Here is a 27716-nt window from a genome sequence, read left to right on the forward strand (position 1 = left end):
GCCGCTCATTAAGACACACACGCTGTGACATCTCGTCCGGCAGGCCAGAGCTCGGCTTGAAGGCCAGGAGCGGAAGCAGGACGCAGGAACGGCTGCACCACTACTCCTCCTGGGGAGAGCGAGCCTGAGAAAGCGGTGGGGACTGAGCAGGCGCTAAACAGCCACTGCTGACCCTGAGGCCCCTCTCCAGGGCGGATAAGACACCTCTGCAGTTGCTCCCATCCTGTCAGTAGCCAGAAAGGGAGGGGGGAGTGGCCTTCTGAGCTCCTTCTCAAACGTGGGGGCTGCAGAATGCTGCACCCCATCATCACAGGGGAGCCACCCCTGGAAATGGGGGAATGCTGCCAGCTTGCCAAGCAGTGGGGGCCTGGAGTGGAAGCCCCCGTACTGAGTCCCAGGTTGTGCTCTGGCAACTGTGTGCCTGCTTCCCCATGTGGGCCGTGGGAATTCCCAGAGCAACCTCTGGGTTGAGCAGGTCGGCTGCCATGACTGGTGGCAGAGGACCCTCCTGGCTGGCTGTCCCTTGCCATTCTCTCCACAGGCAGGGGCAGGGTCTGAGCTATCCCATCCTGTCCAGCACCCACCCTGCCACCTCCATCCATCACAGCAGCGATCCATGCAGCCGTTGGGCTAGTGGGAGCCCGAGGCTTCCTGGAGGAGGCAGTGCTGACCACCGATGGACAATCAGCCTGAGGCTAGAGCTTGGAGGAACAAAGTCCGAGGACTCCAAACACTCCTGTGAAGCCCTGATCAAGAGACACAGGGCACCCAGGCCAGACCTCGGCCCGGAGCAGATGGACACTGCGAGCTGGGTGCTGACTTTGAGGCACTACCTCACCACGCTGCCGCAGCCTGAGCCTGGTTGTCTTGGCTTGTCCCCCTCCCCGCCGTCTCCATCCCAGGTGCCGCAGGACACCTGTAAATACGTACAGCCCCCACCTGTAAAGCCATCACCTGGCGGAAGGAGGCCGCAGAGCCAGGCATCTCACTGCACCTTTAATAAACAGCTGTTGAATCGTGCTCCAACTGGCTGTGCCTTAGTCTCCAGAGGGGTGAGGCAGGGTGGGGGTCAGGAGGGGGCTTTCCAGGCCTTCCATCCGGGTCCATGTGCTGTATAGCCTCGCTCCCCACAACCAAGTGTACTCGAGGTTGACACAAGGGTTTGTTGTGTGCAAGAGTGCCCTCCCTTGGATGAGGAGGCTGCTCGGGGTCCACTGCTTCTACTGGCACCGCATCCACGCTTTCTCAACACCTGGGCCCCCAAGTTTCCAGTTTTAGGGTCTCTAGGGGTGAAGCAGACACCTTTTCCTCCTGGGATATGTGAGGTCTCCTTTGTCTGCTGTGCGGGGTCCCAGCGCCACCCTGAGCTTTTGGGACCCTGGAAAGGAGGGGCCCATGGGGAGACTGTTGTCAGAGGTATTCAGTGGGCTCATCACCTCCCACTGGTCTGCTGCTCTGGTCTTCAGGGGACTGGCTTCTTAGGGTGAAAGCCCTTTTCACGGTCCTCACCTGGCCCACCGCCTACCTGTCTGCAGGTGAACGTGGAAGGAGGGAGGGCACTGGGTGAGAGCTGGGGCGGGGACTGACTACCACGCCCTCTCACGGTACCCTCATGTGACTGCATCCCACAGGTGACAGACAGATGAGAGCCTGCCCTGGGGGAGCGCCCAGGCCCAAGATAGGGTGCCAGGGGCCCCGAGAGGTGGCACTCACCCTGAGGGCTACTGCTCCTCATACAACCAGAGCCACCATGGGCTGGGGAGGACACTGAACATCCCCACACTCTTCTGGAACCTCTGGGGCCCCCCCAATTCACATGGAGATGGCAGAACCAGAGGGGTGGGTCCCACCTGCTCAGTCTGATTGGTCAGTGAAGCAGGGTCGCCAGAGGAAGGGAGGGGAAGATGGATTGACGGCCCTGGGCCCCGAGTCTTGAAGAAGTCCAGTCTGGGCTCCTCAGGGCAAGAGGCCTGTGCACAACCCGGATCCCGTCCTCAGGGAGGGGTCTATGCCCAGTGGGACCCCACACCGACTGGGTAGGCCGTGTCCCCTGGCATCTCTGGGTGCCAGGGCATGTCTAGGCTGCAGAACAGAGAGCCAGAAACCTGCTTCTGGGACCCAGGGGCCAGGTGTCAGGTGAGGTGTGCCAGGCCAGATGCTGAGTGGAGGACTCGAGGTTCTGGTGGGCCAGGTTATCCCAAGGAGGCGGCTGCCGTGCCGGGCAGAGCCACTTGGCCCACCTGGCTGATGTCCCGCTCCAGCTCCTCGCCCGCCTGCTGCAGGTCTGCACGCTTCTGCTCCAACTGGGCACCCGCCTGCTGCAGCCGCTGGTTCATGGCCACATAGATCCGGCTCTGGAAGTAGAGCTGCCCTCGCTGGGCTTCGGCGTCCTCGGCCCGCCCAGAGGGGCTCAGGGGGTCTGTAGATAGGACATGGCAGCATCACTGCCCGTTAACCAGAGGACTCAGTTTATCCTCCAGAGAAAACAATGGACTGGAGGGGACAGGTCACAGGAAATGCTGGACTCCACTGACCCACAGTCCCTCGAAGGGGTGGGCCCTGGCTCCTGGAAAGGGCTCTGACCCTGATCACGAAGCAGACTGGCTCTCACCAGCACTCTGAGCACTCACGGAGATGGGAAGAGGCCAGGATGCACATTTCCCAGTGACCACACTTCCTAAAGGGTACAGGAGAAGGGGGGAGTCAGGGCAGAAAAGGCACAGACTCCAGGGTCACAGGGACACACATCAAGGTCCTCCTTGCTCTGCCTGGTCCCCCTGTCCACAAACTGGCCAGAAGCTCTGCATTTGATCGCAGATCACTTTATCACCTGCCTGACACCAAGGTGGGAAAGGCCAGACAGTGCAGGTGCACACAGAGGCGGGCACAGGCCAGCAGGGGCAGCCCCTGCTCCCTGAATGGCCCCAGCACTGGCCACGCCTCATGGCCCCAACCTCCAAGTGCTGGGGACCTAGGCCTGTGAGCCTTAAGCTGGGGCTCAAGCAGCCGCCAAAGACCCAGCTGTGGGCTGTGGATAAATAGGTGCTGCGGTTCCTCAGGCGGCCCCATCCAACACGTTCCAGGTGACAGAAACGTCCCCAGCTGAGCCCCCCAGCACAGCAGCAACAAGGGTTTCCTGAGCCTGTAAAATGTGGCCATGTGCAGGAAAGAACAGAATTTTTACTGTTACTTAATTTAAAAACAAATTGTCCCACAGGCACATGTAAGTCAATGAAGTTAGAACACTCTCTCATACCCTACACAAAAAAACCCAGAATGGCTTAAAGGCTTAAATATAAGACATGACACCATAAAACTCCTAGAGGAGACCACAGGTATAACATTCTGTGACATGGATCTTACCTATGCTTTCTTAGGTCCGTCTCCCAAGGCAACAGAAATAGAAGCAAAAATAAACAAATAGGACCTAATCAAACTCACAGGCTTTTGCCCAGCAAAGGAAACCAACAGCCTATAGACTGGGAGAAAATAATTGCAAATGATGTGACTGACCAAGGCTTGATTTCCAAAATACACAAACAGCTCATACAACTCAATATCAACAAACAAAACAACCCAGTTGAAAAATGGGCTGAAGACCTACATAGACATTTCTCCAAAGAAGACATACAGATGGTCAAGAATCACATGAAAAAATGCTCAGCATCACTCATTATCAGAGAAAGGCAAGTCAAAACTACAATGAGGTACCACCTCCTACAGGTCAGTATGGTCATCATTAAAAACTGTACAAATAAGGACTTCCCTGGTAGTCCACTGGCTAAGACGCCATGCTCCTAATGCACGGGGCCAAGGTTCAAACCCTGGTCAGGGAACTAGATCCCACATGCTGCAACTAAGAGTTCACATGACACAACAAAGACCTGGCACAGCCAAATAAAATAAATATTAAAAAAAAAAAAAAAACTCTACAAATAAACAAATGCTGGAGAGGGTGTAGAGAACAGTAAACACTCCTACACTGTTGGTGGGAATATAAGCTACTGCAGCCACTGTGAAAACAGCACAGAAGTTCCTCAAAAAACTAAAAACAGAGGTACCATATGATTCAGCAATCCCACTCCTGTGCAAATATATTCAGATGAAACCACAATTCAAAAAAACACACGCACCCCAATGTTCACAGCAGCGCTAGTTACAACAGCCAAGACATGGAGGCAAGCTAAACGTCCACTGACAGATAAATGGATAGAGGAATAAAAAGGGTACGGTAAGAAAAAAAAAAGGATATGGTGTATATATACACAATGGATTACTACTCAGCAGTGAAAAAGCACAATATTGTCACTTGCAGCAACATGGATCCAACTAGCGATTACCATACTAAATGAAGTAAGTCAGAAAAAGACAAATACTGTATGATATCACTTATATGTGGAATCTAAATATAATGCAAATGAACTTATCTATGAAACAGAAACAGACTCAGACCTAGGAAAAGACTTGTGGTTGCCAAGGGGGAGGGACAGCAAGGAAATCAATCCTGCATATTCACTGGAAGGACTGATGCTGAACCTCCAACACTTTGGCCACCTGATGTAAAGAGCTGACTAACTGGAAAAGACTCTGATGCTGGGAAAGATTTCGGGCAAGAGGAGAAAGGAGCAACAGAGGATCAGATGGTTGGATGGCATTAGCAACTCAACGGACATGAGTTTAAGCAAACTCCGAGAGATGGTGAAGGATAGGGAAGCCTGGCGTGCTGCAGTCGATGAGGTCACAAAGAGTCGGACACGACTGAGCGGCTGAACAACAAACACAGAGGGGAAGGGGGATGGTGGAAAGAATGGGAGTTTTGGATAACCATATGCAAACTATTACGTACAGAATGGATTAACAACAAGGTCCTGCTGTATAGTGCAGGATTTTCAATATCCTGTGATAAACTATAATGGAAAAGAATGAGTATGTGTAACTCTACTATAAAACAGAAATTAACACTGTAAACCAACTATAATTTAAAAAAAACAAAAAGACACAAAGACGAACCCCCCAAAAAAGTCCCAACGTGTTTCTCACCTTCTGACATCCCACAAGCCTTACACTGATCCTCTCTACCCACTAGAATGGCCTGAGAACAGGCACTTTCATCTTCCCCCCCACCCCTTGGCTGTACCACGTGGTATGTAGGATCTTAGTTCCCCGACCGGGGATTGAACCCATGCCCCCTGAAGTGGAATAGCAGAGTCCTAAGCATTGGACGGACAGGGAAGTCCCAGGGACTTTCAACGTTCACATCTCACCTCACCACCTCAGTGATTAGAATAGAACCTGGCCCATAAGAGGTTCTCAATAAGGCTGAACGAATAAACGAACCTCATAGAGAACACAGTATTCAGACTACAACTGTATGTCGGCCCCTGCAGTCAATGTTCTCCGTTTATCTTCTGAACAAGGGGTGGACACCCTTTCTCTGCAAAAGGCCAGACCTAAGTATGTGGGGCATTGTAGGGCCAGACAGTCGCTGTCCTGACCATTTAACTCTGCTAGTGCGTCTTAAAAGCAGCCAGGTGCTTCCCTTCTCGCTGGGGTCTCGGGACCGCCCCTTCCCTGCACGGCCTGGGCTCCCCCTACCTTCCCGGGCCAGTGCGGTGAACACGGGGTCCTCGGCGGGAGCCCCCCGCACGTCCTCCAGGATCTGCTCTACCGTGGGGGGCGCCGGGCGGGTGGGCAGCACCACGCGCTTCTTGGCCTTGGAGCCCATCCCTGCAGGCTGGAGAAAAGAGCGTTGACCGCGCAGTTCCTGGCGCCCAGCAAACTCCCACACACGCTCCGGAGTCCCGCTCCCGGTGAAGCCGGCCCTGCCTCGTTCCTCCCAAGCCGGAACAGCACGCGGTCTGGGGCTTCAGTGTCCGGCTCCACTCCAAGTTTCCAGCAAAAGCTCCACCTGGCAGCGGGCACTCAGCCGCCAGAGCTGCCGAGAGGCCACTTCCGCTTCCGGTCGGCCTGCGGGCCCGCCCTAAAGGCACGTGAAGCGCACTTCCGGCCTCCTCGGGTTCCCGCCCGCCGCGAAGCCAACCCCTCTTTAAAGGGGCCACGCCCGAGAGAGTTTCAGTACACTGGACCAGAATGGCTGGAGCTTCCGTGATAGCTCAGTTGGTGAAGAATCCACCAGTAATGTAGGAGACCCCAGTTCGATTCCTGGGTCGGGAAGATACCCTGGAGAAGGAATAGGCTACCCACTCCAGTATTCTTGTGCTTCCATTGTGGCTCAGCTGGTAAAGAATACGCCTGCAATGCAGGAAACCTGGGTTCGATCCCTGGATTGGGAAGATCCCCTGGCGAAGGGAAAGGCTACCCACTCCAGTATTCTGGCCTGAAGAATTCCATGGACTGTATAGTCCATTAGGTCGCAAAGAGTTGGACAAGACTGAGCGAGTTGAAGTGGGGTTCAGTTCAGTTCACTCGCTCAGTGGTGTCCGAATCTTTGCGACCCCATGAATAGCAGCACGCCAGGCCTCCCTGTCCATCACCAACTCCCGGAGTTCACCCAAACTCATGTCCATCAAGTCGGTGATGCCATCCAGCCATCTCATCCTCTGTCGTCCCTTTCTCCTCCTGCCCCCAATCTCTCCCAGCATCAGAGTCTTTTCCAATGAGTCAACTCTTCGCATGAGGTGGCCAAAGTATTGGAGTTTTAGCTTTAGCATCAGTCCTTCCAAAGAACACCCAGGCCTGATCTCTTTTAGAATGGACTGGTTGGATCTCCTTGCAGTCCAAGGAACTCTCAAGAGTCTTCTCCAACACCACAGTTCAAAAGCATCAGTTCTTCGGCACTCAGTCCAACTTTCCTCACAGTTCAACTCTCACATCCATACATGACCACTGGAAAAACCATAGCCTTGACTAGATGGACCTTTGTTGGCAAAGTAATGTCTCTGTTTTTTAATATGCTGTTTAGGTTGGTCATAACTTTCCTTCCAAGGAGTAAGCGTCTTTTAATTTCATGGCTGCAGTCACCATCTGCAGTGATTTTGGAGCCCCAAAAAATAAAGTCTGACACTGTTTCCACTGTTTCCCCATCTATTTCCCATGAAGTGATGGGACCGGATGCCATGATCTTCGTTTTCTGAATGTTGAGCTTGAAGCCAATTTTTTCACTCTCCTCTTTCATCAAGAGGCTTTTTAGTTCCTCTTCACTTTCTGCTATAAGGGTGATGTTATCTGCATATCTGACATTATTGATATTTCTCCCGGCAATCTTGATTCCAGCTTGTGCTTCTTCCAGCCCAGCGTTTCTCATGATGTACTCTGCATATAAGTTAAATAATGAGGAAGGAAGCAACATCAGCCTCCTTGCGCAGGGCCTAGAAGCACAAAGGGTGGGTGTCCGGTCCAATGCTGGCTTCTCTGACTGCCTAACAAAGCATCTTCCAAGCCAGTCTTCAACAGTATAGGTTAACAGTACATGAACCATCAACTTCCAGATGGTCAAGCTGGATATCAAATTGCCAACATCCGCTGGATCATCAAAAAAGTAAGTGAGTTCCAGAAAAACATCTACTTCTGCGTTACTGACTACACCAAAGCCTTTGTATGGATTACAACAAACTGTGGAACATTCTTACAGAGATGGAAATACCAGACCACCTTACCTACCTCCTGACCTGTATGCAGGTCAAGAAGGAACAGTTAGAATCAGTCATGTAACAACAGGCTGGTTCCAAATTGGGAAAGGAGTACGTCAAGGCTGTATATCGTCACACAGCTTATTTAACCTATATGCAGAGTACATCATGCGAAATGCCAGGCTGAATGAAGCACAAGCTGGGATCAAGATTGCCAGGAGAAATATCAACAACCTCAGATATACAGATGACACCACCTTTATGGCAGAAAGCGAAGAAGAACAAAAGAGCCTCTTGATGAAAATGAAAGAGAAGAGTGAAAAAGTTGGCTTAAAACTCAACATTCAGAAAATGAAGATCATGACATCCGGTCCCATCAATTCATGGCAAATAGATGGAGGAAACAATGGAAACAGTGAGAGACTTTATTTTGGGTGGCTCCAAAATCAATGCAGATGGTGACTACAGCCATGAAATTAAAAGACACTTGCTCCTTGGAAGAAAAGCTATGACCAACCTAGACAGCATATTAAAAAACAGAGACATTACCTTGCTGACAAAGGTCCATCTAGTCAAAGCTATGGTTTTTCCAGTAGTCATGTGTGGATGTGAGAGTTGGACTATAAAGAAAGCTGAGCACCAAAGAATTGATGCTTTTGAACTGTGGTGTTGGAGAAGACTCCTGAGAGTCCCTTGGACTTCAAGGAGTTCAAACCAGTCAATCCTAGAGGAAATCAGTCCTGAATATTCATTGGAAGGGCAGATGCTGAAGCTGAAACTCCAATACTTTGGCCACCTGATGCAAAGAACTGACTCACTGGAAAAGACCCTGATGCTGAAAAAGATTCAAAGTAGGAGAAGGGGATGACAGAGGATGAGATGGTTGAATGGCATCACTGACTCGATGGACATGAATTTGAGCAAGCTCCAGAAGTCAGTGATGGACAGGGAAGCCTGGTGTGCTGTAGTCCATGGGGTCACAAAGAGTTGGACAGGACTGAGTGACTGAATTGAACTACTACTACTACTACTAAGTCACTTCAGTCATGTCCGACTCTGCGCGACCCCATAGACGGCAGCCCACAAGGCTCCCCCGTCCCTGGGATTCTCAAGGCAAGAGCACTGGAGTGGGTTGCCATTTCCTTCTCCAATGCATTAAAGTGAAAAGTGAAAGTGAAGTCGCTCAGTCGTGTCCAACCCTCAGCGACCCCATGGACTGCAGCCTTCCAGGCTCCTCCATCCATGGGATTTTCCAGGTAAGAGTATTGGAGTGGGGTGCCATTGCCTTCTCCGCTGAATTGAACTGAACAAGGCATTTGAGGCCAACTTTTATGCAAAATGGGGACACGACCTCCAACCCACGTGGCTGTCATGGAACACACCAGGTGGCGGGCACACAGGGAGCACTCAGTAAATGCCAGCTGTGCCAGTCCCACTGAGGTGACCAGAGGCACAGCATTCGCATCTGGGCTCTCCTCCCAAATCCACCTCAGGGTCGCCTCTCCAGTCTCTAAAACCCCTTCCCCTCAGGGTGGGGTCATAGCGCTGGAGGCTTATCTTGGCCTCGCCCCTCTTAAGTAGGGTGGGAAGACCTGCTCAGACCAGGGAGGTTTTTCTGTGTTTAAACAACTTTATAGAAAGTAAGTTAGGGCTTCCCTGGTGGCTCAGTGGTAAAGAATCTGCCAGCAATGCAGGAGACCACCAGAAATGCAAGAGACTCGGGTTCGATCCTCGGGTCAGGAAGATCCCCTGGAGAAAGAAATGGCAACCCACTCCAGTATTCTTGCCTGGGAAACCTCATGGACAGAGGAGTTTGGCGGGCTACTATCCTTGGGGTCACAAAGAGTTGGAGACGACTTAACGACTAAACCACCACCACCACCTACCAGTGGTTAGGATTCCTTGTTCTCACTACCGAGGGTTTGGATTCAGTCCAAGGTAAGAGAACTAAGATCCTACATCCCATAAACTGCCCCGGTGAAGTAAAAAGAAAAAAAAGGACCAATTTACATACCACAAGTAGTAGTATTAGTCACTCAGTCGTGTCAGACTCTGCGGTCCCATGGACTGTAGCCTACCAGGCTCCTCTGTCCACGGAATTCTCCAGGCAAGGATACTGGAGTGGGTTGCCATTTCCTATTCAAGGGGATCTTCCAGACCCAGGGATTGAACCCGGGTCTCCCTCATTACGACCAGATTCTTTACCATCTGAGCCACCAGGGAAGCCTACAATACCATAAAGCCTACCTGTTTTTAAAGTGTACAAATCAGTGTTTTGGGAATATATAGACAGTGGATGTTTCACATCAGCGGGATCACACACTCTGTGTTCTTTTATGTCCTGCTTCTCTCACTGAGCATCGTGACGCTCCCGGGTATGGAGGGACCACCCTGCATTTATTCGTTCACCCACGTTAGTGGACATTCAGGCTGCTTCCAAATTTTGGCTGCTGTGAATCATACTGCTGTGAACTTCCTGGCATAGTTGTTTGTGTGAATGTGTCTTTAGTTTTCTTGGGCATGTGCCTAGGAGTGGAATCGCTGGATTCTCTGGTAACTCCATGTTTGTCTGTGGAACTATTTCCCGAAGTGGCTGCCCCAGCCTGGCATGATTTGGGCACTTACCATATGTCAGGCCAGAAAACTACTTTGGATCCTCGAGAGTATTTGGTGAGGCAGGTGCCAGATTTAATGCTGTTGCAGAGGTGTGGTCACTGAGGCTCTGAGAGGGAGGCCAGATGACTCTGGACTCACAGCCTGGAGCTAACTCTGGAAGCAGGGGCTGAGCTGGGTGGGACTCTAGGGGCGTGGCCAGGACCGCACTCGGAGGGCAGCTGGCTGCTGCTCGTGCTTCCAGTGGGTCCAGCTTCAGCCCTTGACCTCATTCCCATTACTTTCCAGCTTGAGGCTGCCCAACCCGAGCCTGGTGGCTCAGCAGGTGCCCAGGGTCCTTGGAGAGGAGTATCTCTGGAGCTCCTGCAACAAACCAGGACTGCCTCCATGGAGTTCAAGTAAAGCCTGTGGTCAAGGCACAACCAGCCTCCACTTCCTTGTGGAAATTGCCTCCCAGCTCTGAAAATCAGAAGGAACGAGGAACATGTCCCCACCCCATAGATGTGTGTGAGGACAGACGAAGGACTCTCAATAGCTCCATCCATGCCCTCCCTACCCCAACCCCACCCCCACCCTGCACTTTGGGATCCTCCTTCAGTTCCAGAGAGGTGGAGAACCCACTTTCCAGATGGCGAAGTGGAGGCCTGAGGGAGTGAGAGCATTGTATCTCCAGTTCATGATTCCCTCAGCCTCCCAAGGACCTCAGAAAAACAGAAAAGTGCAGTTATTGGAAGACGGTAGACAGGCCGTGTGGGTAGATCTGCAATTGTCATTTGCAGATCACACTTCTGTTAGTTCTCGACCTTAAAGAGAAACTCATGCATAAGGGTGGAAAAGGTGGGAGTTCCCTGGTGGTCCAGTGGTTAAGGGTCCGCTTTGCAGTGCAGGGGACACAGGTTCAATCCCTGGTCCGGGAAGATCCCACATGCCATGGGGCAACTAACACCATGTGCCACAACTGCTGAAGCCCGAGCACCTAGAGTCTGTGGTCCACAGCAAAAGCCACCACAACAAGAAGCCCACGCACTGCAACTAGAGAAAGCCTGTACGCAGCATTGAAGACCCAGTGCAGCCAATGTTAAATTTAAAAAGAGAAAAGGATGGGAGAGCAGTAAGAGCAGGTCAGGACACTTCCAGGGCACTCAGAGGCTTTGCCACAGCTGTCATTCAGGAGCCCACCAGCCCCCACCCCCCAGGGCATGGGCTCTGGACTCCACTGAGCCTGACCCCTTCTCCAGGGACAGACATGGTATGCATGGGACACCTCCCCCCCCCCCGCTCCCAGCAATCACACCGTGGGGAAGAGAGTAGTGCCCCAAGGACCCCACAGACTTGCACCTTCTGTTCAACCTTTATTTGCAAATTCTGCACAGTCAGAGGATGAGGTGCCCGAGAGGAAACTCTGGACGGTGTCATCTGCTCCGCCTCTCCCTCCCTCCACTCTGGGACAGGGAAGGGATATCGGGATATCGGCCTCCCGCCTGGTTGCCCCCCACTCACACACACCACCCAAACTATGCAATGAGACTTCTCTCTCTCGCTGACCTTGACTTGCCAAGTCTGGGGTGCAGGATCCCACGTGGCCACCCCTGGCCTGTGCCTCCGAGGCTGCCAGGGCCCTCCCGGGGCAGGTTCCTATGGGGCGCCAGTCTGGACAGTAGGATGGGGGTGCCCATCAGGGCTCGAGCGAGGAGCATGCTGGCTGTCCTTGTCAGCCGGCTCTGGGTTCCAGCCTGCTGTGGGCTCTGGAGTGGCGACTAGAGTGGGCCCCTGTCCTAGGGGGGCCCATCCATGGCAGCAGGCAGCCCGCGAGGAGAACATGGCAGAGGAGGGGGGTCCCAAATGCCAGGGCCAGCAGGGACAGTACCACGGCCTGGGCTGGGCCATGGGGGCAGGGGCAGGCAGTCGCTGTGGACTGGGAATGGGCCTCAGTGGGGTGGGGTCCTGAGCAGGAGCCCTGCTGCTCGTCCAGCGTGGACTGCGGAGGGCAGGCAGTGCAGTCCAGTGGGGAGCTGCCTCGACAGGTGTAACAGGACGAGTGGCAGCTGGAGCAGACCCGCATGGCAGGCACAGCTGAGTGCCCAGGTCCAGCAGTCACCGCCTGCTGGGTGTGGTTGAAGTACCTTGGTGGGCAATAGGCGAGGCAAAGGTGGCCCAGGATGTAGGCGGGGCTGTGGCACTCTGCATGAGGGACAGACACGGCCATGGGGCTGTGAGGCTGGGACCTGCCACCCCGGCCTGCCTGCCCCTCCACCCCAGGCCGCACACGCACACTGCCCCTGCTGCCACCTCCCAGCAAATGGGCCATGCCACGCCGGGCACTCACCCTGGCACAGCCCCTCTGTGTCCCTCTGCACGCACGCGTTGCTGGTCACCTGGGGGCCCGAGGGCCGCGCCGTCATGTCCTCAGCTGTCCCGTAGAGCAGCAGTGTGTAGCGGTACAGCGTCCCTGGGCAGGGGTCGTGGTGGGCACGGGGCGGAGGGGGAGAGGCTGTCAGCAGCCTGGTCATGCCATTCCGGGCCCCCCTCCCTGCCACCTACACCCCATCCTGGAACCCTGGACACAGACAGTGCAGAGTTGGCCAGTACCCTCTGTAGGCTGGGAACCAGATACCTGGTGTGTGCTGGTAAGTGAGCACCTATTGAGTGCCAGTCCCGCCTGCTCAGTCTCTTCCAGGAGACCAGCGGGAGCCCTCTGAGGTGGCGGAGGGGGGCAGCTAAAGAGCCCTGGACTCCAGTCTGCAAGCTGGGTAGGGGTGGAGCCCCAGCCAGCACCCGGCTGGACCTCACCTGTGTTGAAATAGTAGCCCTTGTTCTCCAGGCCCAGGATCCACAAGCCCCGCGGGTCTTCGTCCCAGAAGTGGGTGGACATGAAGACCCAGTTGTTGTAGCCTTGGCTGCTGACGTCAAAGGGTCTGGGACAGACAGGTGAGGGGGGTTCATAACCAGAGTCCTGACCAGCATGGCCAATGTGGACAGGGCTGGGGTCCAGCCTGCCTGACTCCGGGGTGCTCAGGCTCCTCCCCATGGGGGCACCCAGGAAGGAGGGAGAGTTTGCACCGAGGGCCGGCCTCTGCCCCTGCACCTGATGGCCACGAGGGTGGAGCGGGTGCCCATGGGGCTGGTGAGGGAGATCTCCAGGTCCCCACGGCGGCTGTAGGACAGGGACAGCTGCACCTGCACGTGTTCCAGTGAACGGATGGAGTTGGCGTGGCCGGCGCAGGCCGACACGTTCTTCCTCACGTGCATGACCGGCAGGATGGGGCTGGGGGCCAGGGCCTCTCCTGCTGGCCTGCTGGTGGGGGGCCAGGCAGAGTTTGGGCTCAGATCCTGAAGCCTACCCTCTTCTTGTTCAGACGGGTAAACTGAGACCTCAGGGCACGCCTCCCTGTGTCCACTCCCCAGGTAGCAATGGGAGGTGGAGGGAGAAGGCAGGTACAGAAGCAGGTGGAGGAGGGCTGGGGGAGGTGGCAGGTGGGGGAAGGGAGGGAAAGGCAAGATGGCAGGAAGGAGAACAGCTGTAGGGAGGTAGGCACAAAGGCTGAGTTGGATGCAGGCGTCCTGCGGGCAGAGGAGTGCGCTCACGTGCGGGTGTGGACGATATGAATGATACATTTCTTCTGGGGCTGCGTAGGCAGCCAGGAGCGAGCCATGCCCACCAGCAGTGCAGCGTCCAGCAGCCCGTAGCCATAGTGGTGGCTCACTGCAGGGGGAGGGGCCGGCGGTCACGGCCCTGTGCTTGCGGCGGCCCCGCCCTCCTGCCAGGCCCTGCCGCACCTCGGCGCCCGGCTCCGTTGGTCCTCCAGTCCTCCGCCTGCAGATGGGCGGGCCTGGACGCCCGGACCACCAAATGCTGCATGTCCCTCCAGGTCAAGAGCGGGCTGCAAGTGGGCGAGGGTGGGTGAGCCAGGGCCACGCTGTGGGGCACGGGCGGCTGGCGGGACCCCACCCTCACCTACTTGGCCTCCAGAGCCAGAGCGATCATGCCCGCAGCCAGTGGGGCGGAGGCTGAGGTCCCCGTGTGCTTGTCCGTGCACTGGTGGTGCAGGTCTGTGGTGACCTGGGGGGCACAGACAAGGGCTTGGGACCAGTGCCCATAGAAACCCCACCCTGCTTCAAAAGTCCCAAGGGCTTCAAGAAAGAGGCACCACAGAGCACAACAGCAGGGCTAGGGCACTGAGTAGACAGGAGGGCACATGAAGGGGTGTAACCCATGGTCTGGGACCCCACTCTGTGTCAAGTGCCAACAGGGCAGCCCTGGGAGGAGGCCAGGCAGGGGACAGGGGGGAAGGCGAGAGACAGTCGGCTGGGTGGGGCAGGCAGAGGCAGGAGGCCTTGGGAGTCTGGCCGTGGGAGGGTGCAGGGGGCAGGGGAGCACTCACAATCTGGGGGTCCGTGGCTACACCGCTGCTGTAGGTGGTGGTGAGTGTGGAGGCACAGGCCTCGCTGTACCAGGGCACGTGGCCCTGCTGGGTGGTGCTGCCCACTGAAAGCGTGTGGATGCTGTTGGTGTAGCCGTCGCAATTACAGTTGTCGTAGTGCAGGCCACCATTGCCTGACGCCCAGATGAAGAGGGTGCCCAGCCCGCCTCGGCCCTGCAGGAAGGGACCAGCACAGAGGCAGGAGTTGGGGTGGGGCGGGAGTCTCGCATGTAGGCCCTGGACCCGCCATGCCTTGTACCCACTCACCTTGGTCACGCCACGCCTGAAGGCTTCTCGGGTGAGGATGCCTGGGCCGTCCACCGTGCGGCCGTCATCCTCGGGGCCCCAGCTGGCACTGTAGATGTGGATGTGCTGTGGCTGCAGGCTCAGCGACTGGGCCTCAATCACGTCGGTGATGGTGCCATCCAGCATGCGCACACCTGCATGGGCGTCAGCTGCAGCCTTGCTGGACACCCTGCCTGTGCCCCGTGCTCTCCCCGCTTGGGGGTGAAGGCGTCGACGACGGGGGGGGTGTGCTCAGTTCTCCTCCACCCTGGGCCTGGCACCTTGGCACCACTGCTCAGCAGCAAGGGTGTGAGGCCGGGAGGCTCCCCACCCCCTAGTCTGAGTACCTCCGATGCGGGTGTTGTAGGCGACGCCCGCACCACAGAACCTGTTGTTTGCCATTGCTGCCACTTCCCCGGCACAGCGGGTCCCGTGCCTGGCACCAGGGCAGAGACAGGAGCCCATCACATCCCCCTGGCTCCTTTTAGGGAACCAGGGGCTGCCCCCACACCCCTGGGGACGCCAGGCTTACCGGTTCTCATCGCTGGGTGTGTATCGAGGCTGAGGGTCTGGGTCATAGTCATTGAAGTCATAGCTGGCCAGGGGATCCTGGGGGAGGGGGGTGGAGACATGAAGGGCCTGCTACCACCCGGTAGACATGAGGCAGCCCCCACCCCAGCCCCTCAGGCTCACGTAGTTGGCCCAGAGGTCTGGATGGTCTTTCTCGATGCCATCATCCAGGACAGAGACCACGACGCCCTGGCCCGACAGCCCCTGGCTCCAGACCTGCAGGATGTTCAGGTCTGACTGCATCTCATTGTTCTGTGCAAGGCGGGGCCAGGGTCAGGAGGGCTCTGAGATGGCCAGGCCCCGCTGCCCGGCCCGGCCAGCTCACCATGTACCACTGCTTGGAGAACCAGGGGTCCGTGGGCACCACCAGGGAGCGTTTCACCCGCCTCTGCACTGTCTGCTGTTGGAACCACTGCACCTGGTGGTGGGTGGGGGGCAGAGGAGACCACACTGTGGGAGGGGCTGGACCTGTGAGCAGCCCGCCCAACTCCCAGCTTCCTGTCCTCACACCAGGATGCTTTAGAGGGCCCTGCCTCTTAGCTCTTCTGCAGATTCCTGGCCAAGAGGCCAAAATCTGCTTCCAGGGTCTGGGGGGGCCTCTTACTGGGTCTGCCCTGAAGCCCGAGAAGCCCCCTGCCTGTCTGGCCCCCACCAGGCTTCCTCTGCTGCAACCGCAGTGGCTGCTGCACCCAGGGCCTTAGCACATGCCCTCCTGCCTGCCTCGGGCCACTCTTCCTCAGACCTATACCCTTTCCCCCTTTTCCTTGTTCTACTCCCACCCCCTTTCCCAACTGGCTCATGTTCCCCCTCCCACCTCTATCTCAGCAGTCAGGTCCATCTTCTGCCCATTTGCTCAGCTCCAGACATGGAAGCTGCCCCTGAATTTTTCTCTGACCCCCACACCCAACCCATCAGCCAGACCTGGCCTCTATCAAGACCACATCTCCAACCAGCCTCTTCTCTTGGTACCAGTGCACCTGGCGGGTTTCAGGCTGACTCTTGTGAATCAGCCCCCCAGGCCAGCGTCTTTATACCTGGGGGACCTTGATCTTTCTGGGCGAGATACAGGAGAGAAGCGGGATGACAAGAAATGCTGACAGGGCACCAGGCCCTGGGATGAGTGCTGCACTCACATGTTATCTGTTGCTCTCCACAGATCTTCCCCATCTGGCTCCCCACTGTAGACTAGGGAGCCAAATCGATACCAAGACTCAGAAAGCTGGTGACTTGCCCAAGGTCACACAGCCATTCATTACAATTACAAGAATAATAGGAGGTGGCAGAAACCTTTGAGGGAAGGCCAGGCTCACCTTAGGGTCTTTCTTTAGGCGCAGGCGGTGGCCCCAGTGCGGGGTCAGGGACTGCTGGACCACGCCCCGGTGCCGCAGATGGAAATACTGCTCATCAGGGAAAATCTGGGAATAAGGAGAGCATGGCTGAGACCTGGTTCCCCTGATGGAGCTCTTCTCAGGCTGGGGCCAGTCCCCTTCTTACATCTTCCCCCAACCAGGTGGCCTCTGGGGGTTCCCAGAATCTGAAGTTAGACAAGGCAGGGGTGAGCTGGGGGTCCTTGATATATGGGGAACGAGGGGCCCCCGTCCCATCTGCAGAGATCTGGGTCCCCTTCTTACATCTTCCCGCCTCCTCCCGTCAATCTGGGTCCCGCCCACCTGCCCCAAATTGACGAAGCCGAATTTGCGCGCCAGGCGATCGACCTCCTGGTAACCCTGGGACACCCGCACTGCCCAGCTGCTGACATAGACGGGGGCCCGGGCCGAGGCCCACCCCACAGCCATGAGGCCAACGAGCGCCAGGCCCAGGGCCAAGGTCAGGGGCAGACAGAGCGCAGTACGGGCGGGCCGCATGGCGGCGGGGGCGGGGCCGGGGCGGGGCCTCAGAAAGCCCCTCCTCCTGGCCAAACCGCCGAGACGGCCCAAGCGCCCGCCCAGCCCCCGGCGCCATAGCAACCCTTGAAAAGCTTCAACTCCCAGGGAGCCTTGCGGCTCCCCCACTGGAAGGGCGCAAAGCTCTAATAGAAGTGTGGGGGAGACACGTGCTCAGACCGGTGTTCTGTCGACTCAAACCCTCTGGAGCTTCAGTCTCCCCGTTTGTACAATGACCCGCAATTCTTCTGACCTAGAGGAGCGAGTTCATTGTTGCTATAATTGACCCCGCCCCACATTGGTCCCGCCCACTTCATATACACCCCTACCCCTAGAATAAGCCTTGCCTCCTTCCTAATCCAACCAGAATTGTGCTTTTGAATAAACCCCGCCTCCTACATTTAGCCCCATGTTCTTGGGCTCCAAAATCATCGCAGATGGTGACTGCAGCCATGAAATTAAAAGACTCTTCCTCCTTGGAAAAAAAACTATGACCCAACTAGACAGCATATTAAAAAACAGAGACATTACTTTGTTGACAAAGGTCCATCTAGTCAAAGCTATGGTTTTTCCAGTAGTCATGTGTGGATGTGAGAGTTGGACTATAAAGAAAGCTGAGCACCAAAGAATTGATGCTTCTGAACTGTGGTGTTGGAGAAGACTCCCTTGGACTTCAAGGAGATCAAACCAGTCAATCCTAAAGGAAATCAGACCTGAGTATTCATTGAAAGGACTGATGTTGAAGCTGAAACTCCAACACTTTGGCCACCTGATGCAAAAAACTGGCTCATTGGAAAACACCCTGATGCTGGAAAAGATTGAAGGCAGAAGGGGATGACAGAGGATGAGATGGTTGGATGGCATCTCATCCACCGACTCGATGGACATGAGTTTGAGTAAGCTCCGGGAGTTGGTGATGGACAGGGAGGCCTGGCGTGCTGCAGTCCATGGGGTCGCAGAGTCGGACACAACTGAGCGACTGAACTGAACTGAAGCACCGCTTTTCCGATTCTGTCCCTCCTCTCGGCCCCACTTCCCCTCTGTTTTCCCTAATAAACATCTTCTTGTTTCTCCAATCAGCTCTGAACTTTCTCCAGCCCCGCCCACCAGCTCCGCCTTCCCAGCGCTCTTCTCTCCGCCCCAGCTCCACCCACAACCGCTCAGCCAATAATCCCCCGGCCATGACCCCGCCCCTCCAATCAGCTACGTCCCCCTCCCGCTCAGCCAATCGGTGTCCTCAGTCAACGCGCCCCGCCCCCTGCCTCCAAAGTCGCGGCTGCGGCTGCCGCGGCCCTCCAGAGGGCAATGCGGCGGAGGAGACGGGGCAGGGCCCACCTCCTTTGTCCGCCCTGCCCTCCCATTGGCCAGAGCGGAGGGCAGGAGGCGGAAACCAGCCCGGGGGCGGAGACCCACCCGGGAGTTGAGCGGTGCGGCTCGCGCCGAAGGAAGGCGGCGCGCAAGCAGTCTAGCAGGTTCGCGGGGAGACGGTCGAGTTCAAGCTGCCAGTCCCGGGCGCCCAAGTGCCATGGACGGCCTGCGCCAGCGCTTCGAGCGCTTTCTGGAACAGAGGAATTTGGCCACCGAAGCGCTAGGGGCACTCGAAGCCAAGACAGGTGTCGACAAGCGGTACTTGGCCACGGGTGAGCCGTCGGGGGCAGCGCTTGGGGCTGCCGCCCCATTTCGCCGACAGGCACAGTGAAGCCCTGGGCTATCGGGGCCTCGGACCCTCTCCCTTCCGGCCGCCCCTGCTGCGGGTTCCAACTCAGGCGGCGGGGCGCTCCCACAGTCCAGCGAGGAGACCGAGATCCTGGGGATGGGTCGTAGACCAGGACCTTGGTTCTGGCCGCAGTCTCTTCTCGCCCTCGCCGTGCGACCTCAGTCGAGAACCAACCCCCTCTGGGCCCTGCAGCCGTCCTTTGCCCCCTCCTCCCTCCTGGCCCTGGGTGCCCTCCAGGCAGAAGTCCGGTTCTTCCGGTTGTTCTTCTGGTCCCGGGGGAGGAGAGGGCAGGTAGGTAGCAATGCCCTGCCAGTCTCGCCACCCTCTTCCCAGTTGGACTCCAGCCTGGAAGCAAGTGTAGAGATCTTCCCGTTTTCCCAGGGGATGCTCCAGACCAGGAGAGGAAGGATCACTCCCACCTCCCCTCCTGAGGTTTTCCTGCTAGAATCAACCCCACCCCAAGCTCAACCCCTTGGCCTGCCCTCTCACTCTGCCCCACCCTGAGCTGGATTGTTTGACTGCTCCTGTGGGCTTGCAGAAACGTTGGCTGGGGCCCATGGAGAGGGAGTCCAGTCACCCCTGATTGTCACTTCCATTCCAGTCCCTCCTCTGCCTTTCCTCCTCAGTGACCTTGGGTGGCCTCTGCCATTCTCTGCAATTATCCAGTAAGTGCCCTTTAAGTACCTCCCCTCTTTTTTGGTGCTTCAGACCCAACCCTCTTCTGCCACCTCTTCCAAGAAGCCCGCCTAGAATGAGTCTTGGGGGACACCGGGGGGCGGCTCTGGGTGAGGACGTGCCATGTGTTTTAAGCACCTGTGTACAGATCCCGAGAGTCCGCTTTCCTCCTGTTCCCCCACCAGCTGGGGGATTGTAATGCCAGGCAGCCCAAGGAAGGATCCAAACCTGTCCCTCCAGGTTGCTGGTGCCCAAACCGTGTCGGGTCAGCCAGGGACCTCCCCTGGGAGCAAGCCCTTTATCCCCTGTCTGGCTTTCCACATCCCTGTCACCAGTGAGTGGGGAATTTAGGTCACAGAGCACTGGGGAGGGGCCTGTTGGGAGAGGCCTGCTGAGGAGTCTGGGGGTCACAGGGCAGAAAAACGGCCCAGAGCAGTAGGGGCTGCATGGGAGGCTGCCCCTGCAATCTGCCCTGTCTGGAGCACCCCACCCCCACCCCATCTGCTGATCTCGGGGACTACCCCCGCCCATGCCCCAAGTCATCCTCCTGTTGCTGAGGCTGCAGAAATCCGGATTGAGGCAAGAGGGGCCCTGGGAGAGCTACCGCTCCCCAACTAGCAATCTCCAGGGAAGGGGTGCCACTCCCCACCCCCTTTCCCAGATGTAGAAACCCTCAGGCCGCACTTGCCTGAGACTGTCTAAACCCTCCTCCGCTCCCAGCTACCAGAGGAGGAAACCCAGAGGAAGCAGTGAGCAGGCTGCCTCAGGCCAGCCAGGGATTCCTCCATTCCTCTCCTGATGCCAGACCCCAGGGATAAAGGCTAACACAGGTGGGGGAGAAGGAGAAGGGAACTCTGCCCTCTGGTCCACTGGTGGCCTCTGTTTCTCTCTGCAGATAACAGCCTGGAGGTGGGGGAGGGGTTGTAAGTGCTCCCAGAAATCAGAGGCTCCCCAAGTGACCTAGTGTGAGCCTCTCCCCCGCCCCTGCCCCCACCCCTGGCCCCTGCCCCCACCCCTGGCCCCTGCCCACCAGCTTCTGTTTCATCCTGGCTGTTGAATGAGATAGAACAGGGGGAGGATAGAGCCCTGCATACAAGAGCTTAATAAATGCAACAGCAACCATTCTGATTTCAGAGTGGCTAACACTCGAGGCTCCCACCCCCCGCCCCACAATGTCCTCTGAACCCTCATTGCTGGGAGTGTGTTTGGGCCACCATAGGGGCTCACTGTGTAGGAAGGGGTCCCCTCTTTTATCTTATTTAGTTACCCCCACACCAACCCTCAGAGACTGGGCCACTACTGCCCCATTGACAGATGGGGAAACTGAGGCTCCAAGCAAAGAGACACTCACTAGGGGTCTCGTAGTGGGTGAGAGTTCTCCATCTGAGGGATTCTGAATGACACTTTGCATCCTGCCACGAAGACAAAGGCTCTCATGGGAGGGGGGGGGGGTCCTGTTACCCCCCAGGGACACTGGACAGTATCTGGGGACATCTGGTGGTCACGACTCAGGGTGCTCCTACCATCAAGCAGGGCGGGGCAAGGATGTTTCTCCCTGCCCCACAGTGCCCAAGATCCCCCAAGAGTCAGCAGTAGCAAGGGGAAGAGACCCTTGACTAAGATCAAAGTTACAAACTCTGTTGCCTTTCTCCACTCTCCAGTAATCAAGTATTAACAACAGAATGGCCTCACTTTCAGGTTCTTCTCCCATTGTTGTTTTTGTTTAGTTGCTTAGTCGTGTCTCAGTCTTTGTGACCCCATGGACTGTAGCCCACCATGCTGCTCTGTCCATGGGATTTCCCAGGCAAGAATACTGGGATGGGTTCCTATTGACCCAGGGATCAAACCCATGTCTCTTACATATGCATTGTCAGGCAGGTTCTTTATCACCGGCGCCACCTAGGAAGCCTCTTCTCCCACTGAGAGTAGAAAGTGTTAGTCGCTTAGTCCTGTCTAACTCTGCAACCCCATGAACCGTAACCCACCAGGCTCCTCTATCTATAGAATTCCTTGGTGACTCAGAGGGTAAAGAATCTGTCTTTTCCCATGACTTCTACTCAAATTCTAGCCCCTTCGGCTCAGCCACTCCTATAGGGCCTGGAGTGAGATAGTTATAATTACAGAGATCCCATATTCATTCAATAAACACTGGGCAGGTACTTGGTACAGACCAATCCTGAGGTGCCCACCTGCCCTTGGCGAGCTGGCAGTCCTGTGGGGGAGATAGACATATTAGGGCATTATAGACACAAGAGTCAGGGTTCAGAGCCATGATGGGGGTACCCAGGTGCTACAGGGGCTGCAGAAGCTTCTGGGAGGAGTGATGGTGCAGGATGCATGGGCCAGGCCCAGGGGATGCTGGGGTCCGGGCTCAGCAGGCAAAGCCCACGCCTACCGCCTTCTGTCTGCAGGAGCCGCCACTCTGCTAAGCCTGTATCTTCTGTTCGGGTACGGGGCTCCTCTGCTGTGCAGTCTCATCGGCTTTGCATACCCCGCATATGCTTCGTGAGTGCCTTCTGGGGCAGGGCTGGGGTGGGGGGTGCCGAGGCACTCTCTGGGCAGCCTCAGACCCTGCTATGCCTCTCCCAGGATCAAAGCTATCGAGAGCCCAAGCAAAGAGGACGACACTGTGTGGCTCACATACTGGGTGGTGTACGGCCTGTTCGGGCTAGCCGAATTCTTCAGCGATCTACTCCTGTCCTGGTTCCCTTTCTACTACGCGGGCAAGGTTAGCACCACCCCGGGAAATACCACTCCATCCTGGGAGCGGGTACCCAAAGGGGTGTCTGATGGGGGAGGCCAGGCCCATCCCTAAAGGTGTCTGATGGGGGAGGCCCAGTGTGACTCCTGACCTCTGCCTGTAGTGCGCCTTCCTGTTGTTCTGCATGGCTCCCGGCCCCTGGAACGGGGCTCATATGCTGTATCATCGCATCATACGTCCTCTGTTTCTAAAGCATCACGAGGCCGTGGACAGCATCGTGAGCGACATCAGCGGGCGGGCCCTGGACGTGGCAGCCGGAATGACGAAGGACGGTGCGTGCATGCAGGGCGAGTGGTGTCCGTATGTCTGGTCTCTGTCTCCCGGCTTCCCTGCCCCACTCAACTTCACTCCTGCCTCCTGTCTTCCTGACTGACTCGCCTCTGTCTGGCATCCCTGCTGCCTCTGACGAGCACTCCTCCTCCCCGTCTCACTGTCCGCCTCTCTCTCTCACGCTCTCGGGAACCAGTCCTGCAGGCCTTGGCCCGCAGCCGGGCTCTTATCACCCCAGCAGCCGCAGCAGCGGGCCCCTCACTGCCCTCGGAGTCGACTGTACGTAAGCATCCACCCCTGGAAGGGGGGTCCTAGATGTGTGTGAGCGCACATGCATGTGTGTGAGTGCCTACACTTGCCTCTATCTCAGCCAGGGCTGGCTGCTGGTCCCTCAAGTGGGCCCCATGCTGGTCCTCAGTGGCCTGCGCTCAGGTGTTACTGACTGAGTATGGCCCTCGGGCCCTCAGGCTCTCGGCACAAGCAGACCCACCTCACTTACCCCTGGCATGCTCTCTCCACAGCAGGGAAAGTAAGCATGACCCAGCTTCAGAAGGCCAAGTAAAGCCCCCAGCCAACCCGAACGCAGACACACCAGACCATGAGACGGAGGATGTGCCACAGCGCAAGTCGTCTGTGGATTCCTCCACCGACTCACCAGCAGAGCCCACCACCAGCCCCTCGTTCCCCGCCAAGCCCGCCCTCAGGAGTTCTACCAGCCTGGGCCAGGCCCAACCTCAGGCCGTAGCTGCCACCACAGCCGCCGGCACGCAGCTGCCTGGCAAGCCCCGGGGTGGGCTCCGATCTCGAGCCAACTCTTCTAGCCAGCCCCAGATCCCTGGGCAGCAGCGCGCCCGGCCCTCCACCACTTCCTCAGGCCCTTCCCAGGGGCCCTCAGGCCCCACACATCGGCCCAGCACCACCTCCAGCCAGGGCCCCACCCTCGGGCAGTCTCCCAGTGGCACCACCACCCGCATGCAGCCCCCCAACAATACCCCCAATGGGCCGGTTGCCTCCGCCCCCAAGTCCAGCAGACGGCACCAGAAACGGCCCACGACAAAGGCCACCAGCAGCACCTCGGTGCCAGAGCTCCCCGCTTCCTGCCAGCCTGAGTCCTCCCCAGAGTACAGCTCAGAGTCCACCACTGAGGTCACCTATAGCTGGCCTGACTACAGACACAGGCTCCGCTGCCTGCAGCACTGCTGGCGGATGAAGCACCTGGCCTGCTAGGGAGGGCTCAGTAAAGCTCTCTGGACCAGCCTCATCTTCCCTGTCTGTCCTCTGGCTCTGGGGAGGGGCTTCCTGGGGGCGGGTGCTGGGCCAGCCCCACTTTACAGATGAGAAGACCAAGGCTTAGAATGGAGGTCTCACCAAGTGGCCGAGATGTACTCTGACCCCATGTCCTTAAGCTTTCTCTCTCCCCTTCTTCAGGAGCTCTCAGGCCTGTTCACCACAATCCTCTTGTTTTTTTGGCCACACCAGGCAGCATGGGGGATCTTTGTTCCCTGACCAGGAATTGAACCTGCGCTCCCTGGAGTGGAAGCCAAGGAAGCCCCCTTCTTTGAAAACTCTTCCAGAGGAGCCAGCTAAAAGCAGCAGTCCCACTTCACAAGAATCTGAGTTCAAGCTCTTTATTTGGGAGGGAACCCAGGAGGAGCCTATAGAAAGAGACCGAAGTGGGAGGAGAAAGAGGCTGAGAAGGCGGGGGTGGCTAAACCCAGCACATCTGCTGGCACCTGGCGCTCTGTCCCCTGTCAAAAGCACACCTGAGATTTTTCTTGCCCAGGAGCCAGGAGAGCTGGGCAGGATCCACCACCTGCTGGTCACTGGGGAAGTAGTGGCCATTCACTCTAGCCAGCGCCCCCTGCAGGCACCTCTGCGGCAGGGCCAGGCTTGCAGTTGTTCAGTGGCTAGTGAAGTGAAAATGGCTCAGTCATGTCCAACTCTTTGTGACCCCCATGGACTGTAGCCTGCCAGGCTCCTCTGTCCATGGAATTCTCTAGACCAGTATACTGAAGTGGGTAGCCGTTTCCTTCTCCAGGGGAACTTCCCAATCCAGGGATTGAACCCAGGTCTCCCACACTGCAGGCAGATTCTTTACCGTCTGAGCCACCAGGGAAGCCCTGTTCAGTGACTAAGTTGTGTCCAACTCTGTAACCCCTTGGACTGCAGCATACCAGGCTTCCCTGTCCTTCACCATCTCCTGGAGTTTGCCCAAACTCATGTCCATTGAGTCAGTGATGCTGTCTAATCATCTCTTCCTCTGACGCCCCCTTCTCCTCCTGCCTTCAATCTTCCCCAGCATCAGGGTCTTTTCCAATGAGTCAGCTCTTTGCATCAGGTGGCCAAAGTATTGGAGCTTCAGCATCAGTTCTTCCAATGAATAGTCAGGGTTGATTTCCTTTAGAAATGACTGGTTGGATCTCCTTGGAGTCCAAGAGACTCTCAATAGTCTTCTCCAGCACCACAATTGTGAAAGCATCCATATTTTGGTGCTCAACCTTTTTTATGGTCCAACTCTCACATCCGTGCATGACTACTGGGAAAACCATAGCTTTGACTGTATAGACCTTTGCCGGCAAAGTGATGTCTACTTTTTAATATACTGTCTAGGTTTATCATGGCTTTCCTTCCAAGGAGCAAACATCTTTTAGTATCATGGCTGCAGCCACCGTCCGCAGTGATTTTGGAGCCCAAGAAAATAAAATTTGTCAGTGATTCCACTTTTTCCTCTTCTATTTGCCATGAAGTGATGGGACCAGATGCCACCAGGCAACCTTCAGCAGAGAGGCCGGGAGACTGGCCGTGGACGTCTGCCTGGCCTCCTAGGAAATTGGGGGGCGGGAGCTGGGTAAGCAGGGACAGGACCTCCTACAACCTGCTTTTGGTTTCCTCTGTGAGGCCAGCACCACCCTGATCATAAAAACAGGCAGAGACAGGACAGGTAAGGAAGGTGATGCACCTGTCATGTGGACATAGGTGCAAAAACATCTGAGCAAAAAGTAGCAAATCCAATTCAACAAGAGAAAGCCAGGACACCCTCCCTCTCCCACTTGTTAAAGTTCACATTCCTGGAAGCACAGCCTGAGTCAGCACAGCCTGAGTCGGAAGGTAGGAGGTGATAGGAGCTGAGCGAGGCAGTGTTCTCAGGGGAGCCCCTGGAGCAGGTATTGTCTCCTTTTCATGAAAACTGTCTGTGATTGACAAGCCACCAACAGCTCGGGGCAGACTGGGCGTATAAACGGGGAGAGGGATGATGTGTCCCGGAATAGCAGGGGGCTTCCCTGGTGATCTCCCACAAGGCGGCTGCAGCCACAGCTGGAAGGACCATAGTGTCCAACACAGTCTGCCCCTCACCAGAGCTCTGCACACCCCTGATTCTGGTCGGTCACACTTCTGGTGCAAGAGGAGGGTTAGGAGGAGAAACCAGGGACCCCAATAGGGTGGTGGCTCCAGGGGCAGCTCAGTAGTTCCCAACTGGGGATGTTCCTGTCCCGGGGCCATTGGGCCATGTCTGGAGATATTTGTTTGGCCATGCTGCAAGGCTTGTGGGATCTCAGTTCCCTGACCAGGACTGGCCCACCCAGTCACTCACACCCAGGGAGCCCCCATCCTGCCTCGGTCCCCTCTGTCATTGAAGGTCACTTGCATCATGTCCATGATATCTTCTGTCCCCTCCTGTCTGACTCGGACTCACCCCACTGCCGTGGGAGTGACCTGGGTGTCATTCTTTGTCATTGGAGAGCATGTCATTTTGTGGGAAGGCCAGAGAATGATCTGGTCCCCTGCTGATGGGCATTAGAGTTGTTTCCAGTCGGGGCTATTGTGACGACAGCTGCTCAGAGCTGCAACGCTTGTGGGATCTCAGTTCCCTGACCACAAACATGGGCCCCTGGGCTCCTGGTGGGGTTGATTCAAGGTAGGGTATCTGCTTCAGGGGCTCCCCTGAGACCACCACATCGCTCAGCTTCCTCTACCCCCCACCTTCTGAGTCAGGCTGTGCTTCCAAGGACCTGAACTTGAATGACTGGGAGAGGGAGGGTGTTCTGGTTTTCTCTAACTGATACACCACCAAGGAAGTTCCCTGCAATCCTGGGACACATCATCCCTCTTCCCCCTTGTCGGCCCAGTCTGCCTCCAGCTGGTGGTAGCTTCACCACCACAGACAGTTTTCACAAAAAGGAGGCAGTTCTGCACAACCCCCAACTGGGCAGCCCTGAGTCCTCATCCTTGAGAATTCCAGCAAGGCAGGAGGAGGAGGCACTGCTTGAGTGCTGCCGGTGAGCGGTGGGTCCAGTTCATTCAATTACCTCTCAGCAAATGCTGAACACCTACTGTATGCCCGGCCTTGTTCCAGGAGCCAAGGGTAGAGTAACGGCCCAGAGAAACTAAAACCCCTGCTCCTGAGAATTTGGGGATGTCACAGTTGACAGGATAAATGCATAACAGATCAGAAAGAGAAGAGTGTCATGGGAGAATATTCAGCGAATAGCTAGGGGGCTAGGGGCAGGAGCTGGAAGCGTTGAAAAAATGCCTCTCTATGGCAGTGATTTTATGTGTGTGTGTGGCCATGCAATGCGGCATGTGAGAGCTTAGTTCCCCGACCAGGGATTGAACCTGTGCCCCCTACAGTACAAGCGCAGCGTCTTTGCCACTGGGCCATCAGAGAAGTCCCTGGAAGTGACTTTTGAGTAGAGACATGAAGAAGGTGAGGGCATAAGTTTTATGAACGGGGGGTGGGAGTGGGTCAGGCATGGGGGCTGTGCAAAGGCCCTGAGGCAGGACCATGCCTGGTGGGTTAGAGGGAGAGCAGAGAGACCCATGTGCCTGGAACCGCGAGTGCCAGGGCAAGGCAGGAGGTGGGTCTGTGGAGGCGGTGGGGGGGGGGGGGTGGCGGGATGCATGCAGGTCCCTGGAAGGTGTGGTGAGGACTTT

At 56.5% G+C, this 27716-nt stretch overlaps 3 protein-coding genes across 3 annotated transcripts; 1 reads left to right on the forward strand and 2 right to left on the reverse strand.

Annotated features, from left to right (window-relative positions):
• Positions 1-1006: 1006 nt before the first annotated feature.
• C9H19orf25 (chromosome 9 C19orf25 homolog) lies at positions 1007-5920 on the reverse strand. Its single transcript, XM_068980780.1, has 2 exons — positions 5596-5920; positions 1007-2419 (listed from the first exon to the last, which is right to left on the reverse strand). The coding sequence occupies exons 1-2, from the start codon at positions 5723-5725 to the stop codon at positions 2193-2195; spliced, it is 357 nt and encodes a 118-aa protein (XP_068836881.1). The 5' UTR covers positions 5726-5920; the 3' UTR covers positions 1007-2192.
• A 6688-nt stretch (positions 5921-12608) lies between these two features.
• On the reverse strand, positions 12609-17343 carry PCSK4 (proprotein convertase subtilisin/kexin type 4). Its single transcript, XM_068979523.1, has 13 exons — positions 17149-17343; positions 16789-16893; positions 15804-15896; positions 15602-15730; positions 15441-15517; positions 15256-15344; positions 14891-15063; positions 14585-14797; positions 14162-14262; positions 13980-14083; positions 13802-13905; positions 13288-13481; positions 12609-12651 (listed from the first exon to the last, which is right to left on the reverse strand). Exons 1-13 carry the CDS (start codon positions 17341-17343, stop codon positions 12609-12611), a joined length of 1620 nt encoding a protein of 539 aa, XP_068835624.1.
• A 1494-nt stretch (positions 17344-18837) lies between these two features.
• On the forward strand, positions 18838-23486 carry REEP6 (receptor accessory protein 6). The gene is made up of 5 exons (XM_068980436.1): positions 18838-19001; positions 22165-22258; positions 22343-22481; positions 22618-22786; positions 23306-23486. Exons 1-5 carry the CDS (start codon positions 18887-18889, stop codon positions 23344-23346), a joined length of 558 nt encoding a protein of 185 aa, XP_068836537.1. The 5' UTR covers positions 18838-18886; the 3' UTR covers positions 23347-23486.
• The last annotated feature ends 4230 nt before the right edge of the window (positions 23487-27716 follow it).

The sequence above is a fragment of the Capricornis sumatraensis genome, chromosome 9, assembly GCF_032405125.1.
Source record: "Capricornis sumatraensis isolate serow.1 chromosome 9, serow.2, whole genome shotgun sequence".
Classification (NCBI taxonomy): domain Eukaryota; kingdom Metazoa; phylum Chordata; class Mammalia; order Artiodactyla; family Bovidae; genus Capricornis; species Capricornis sumatraensis.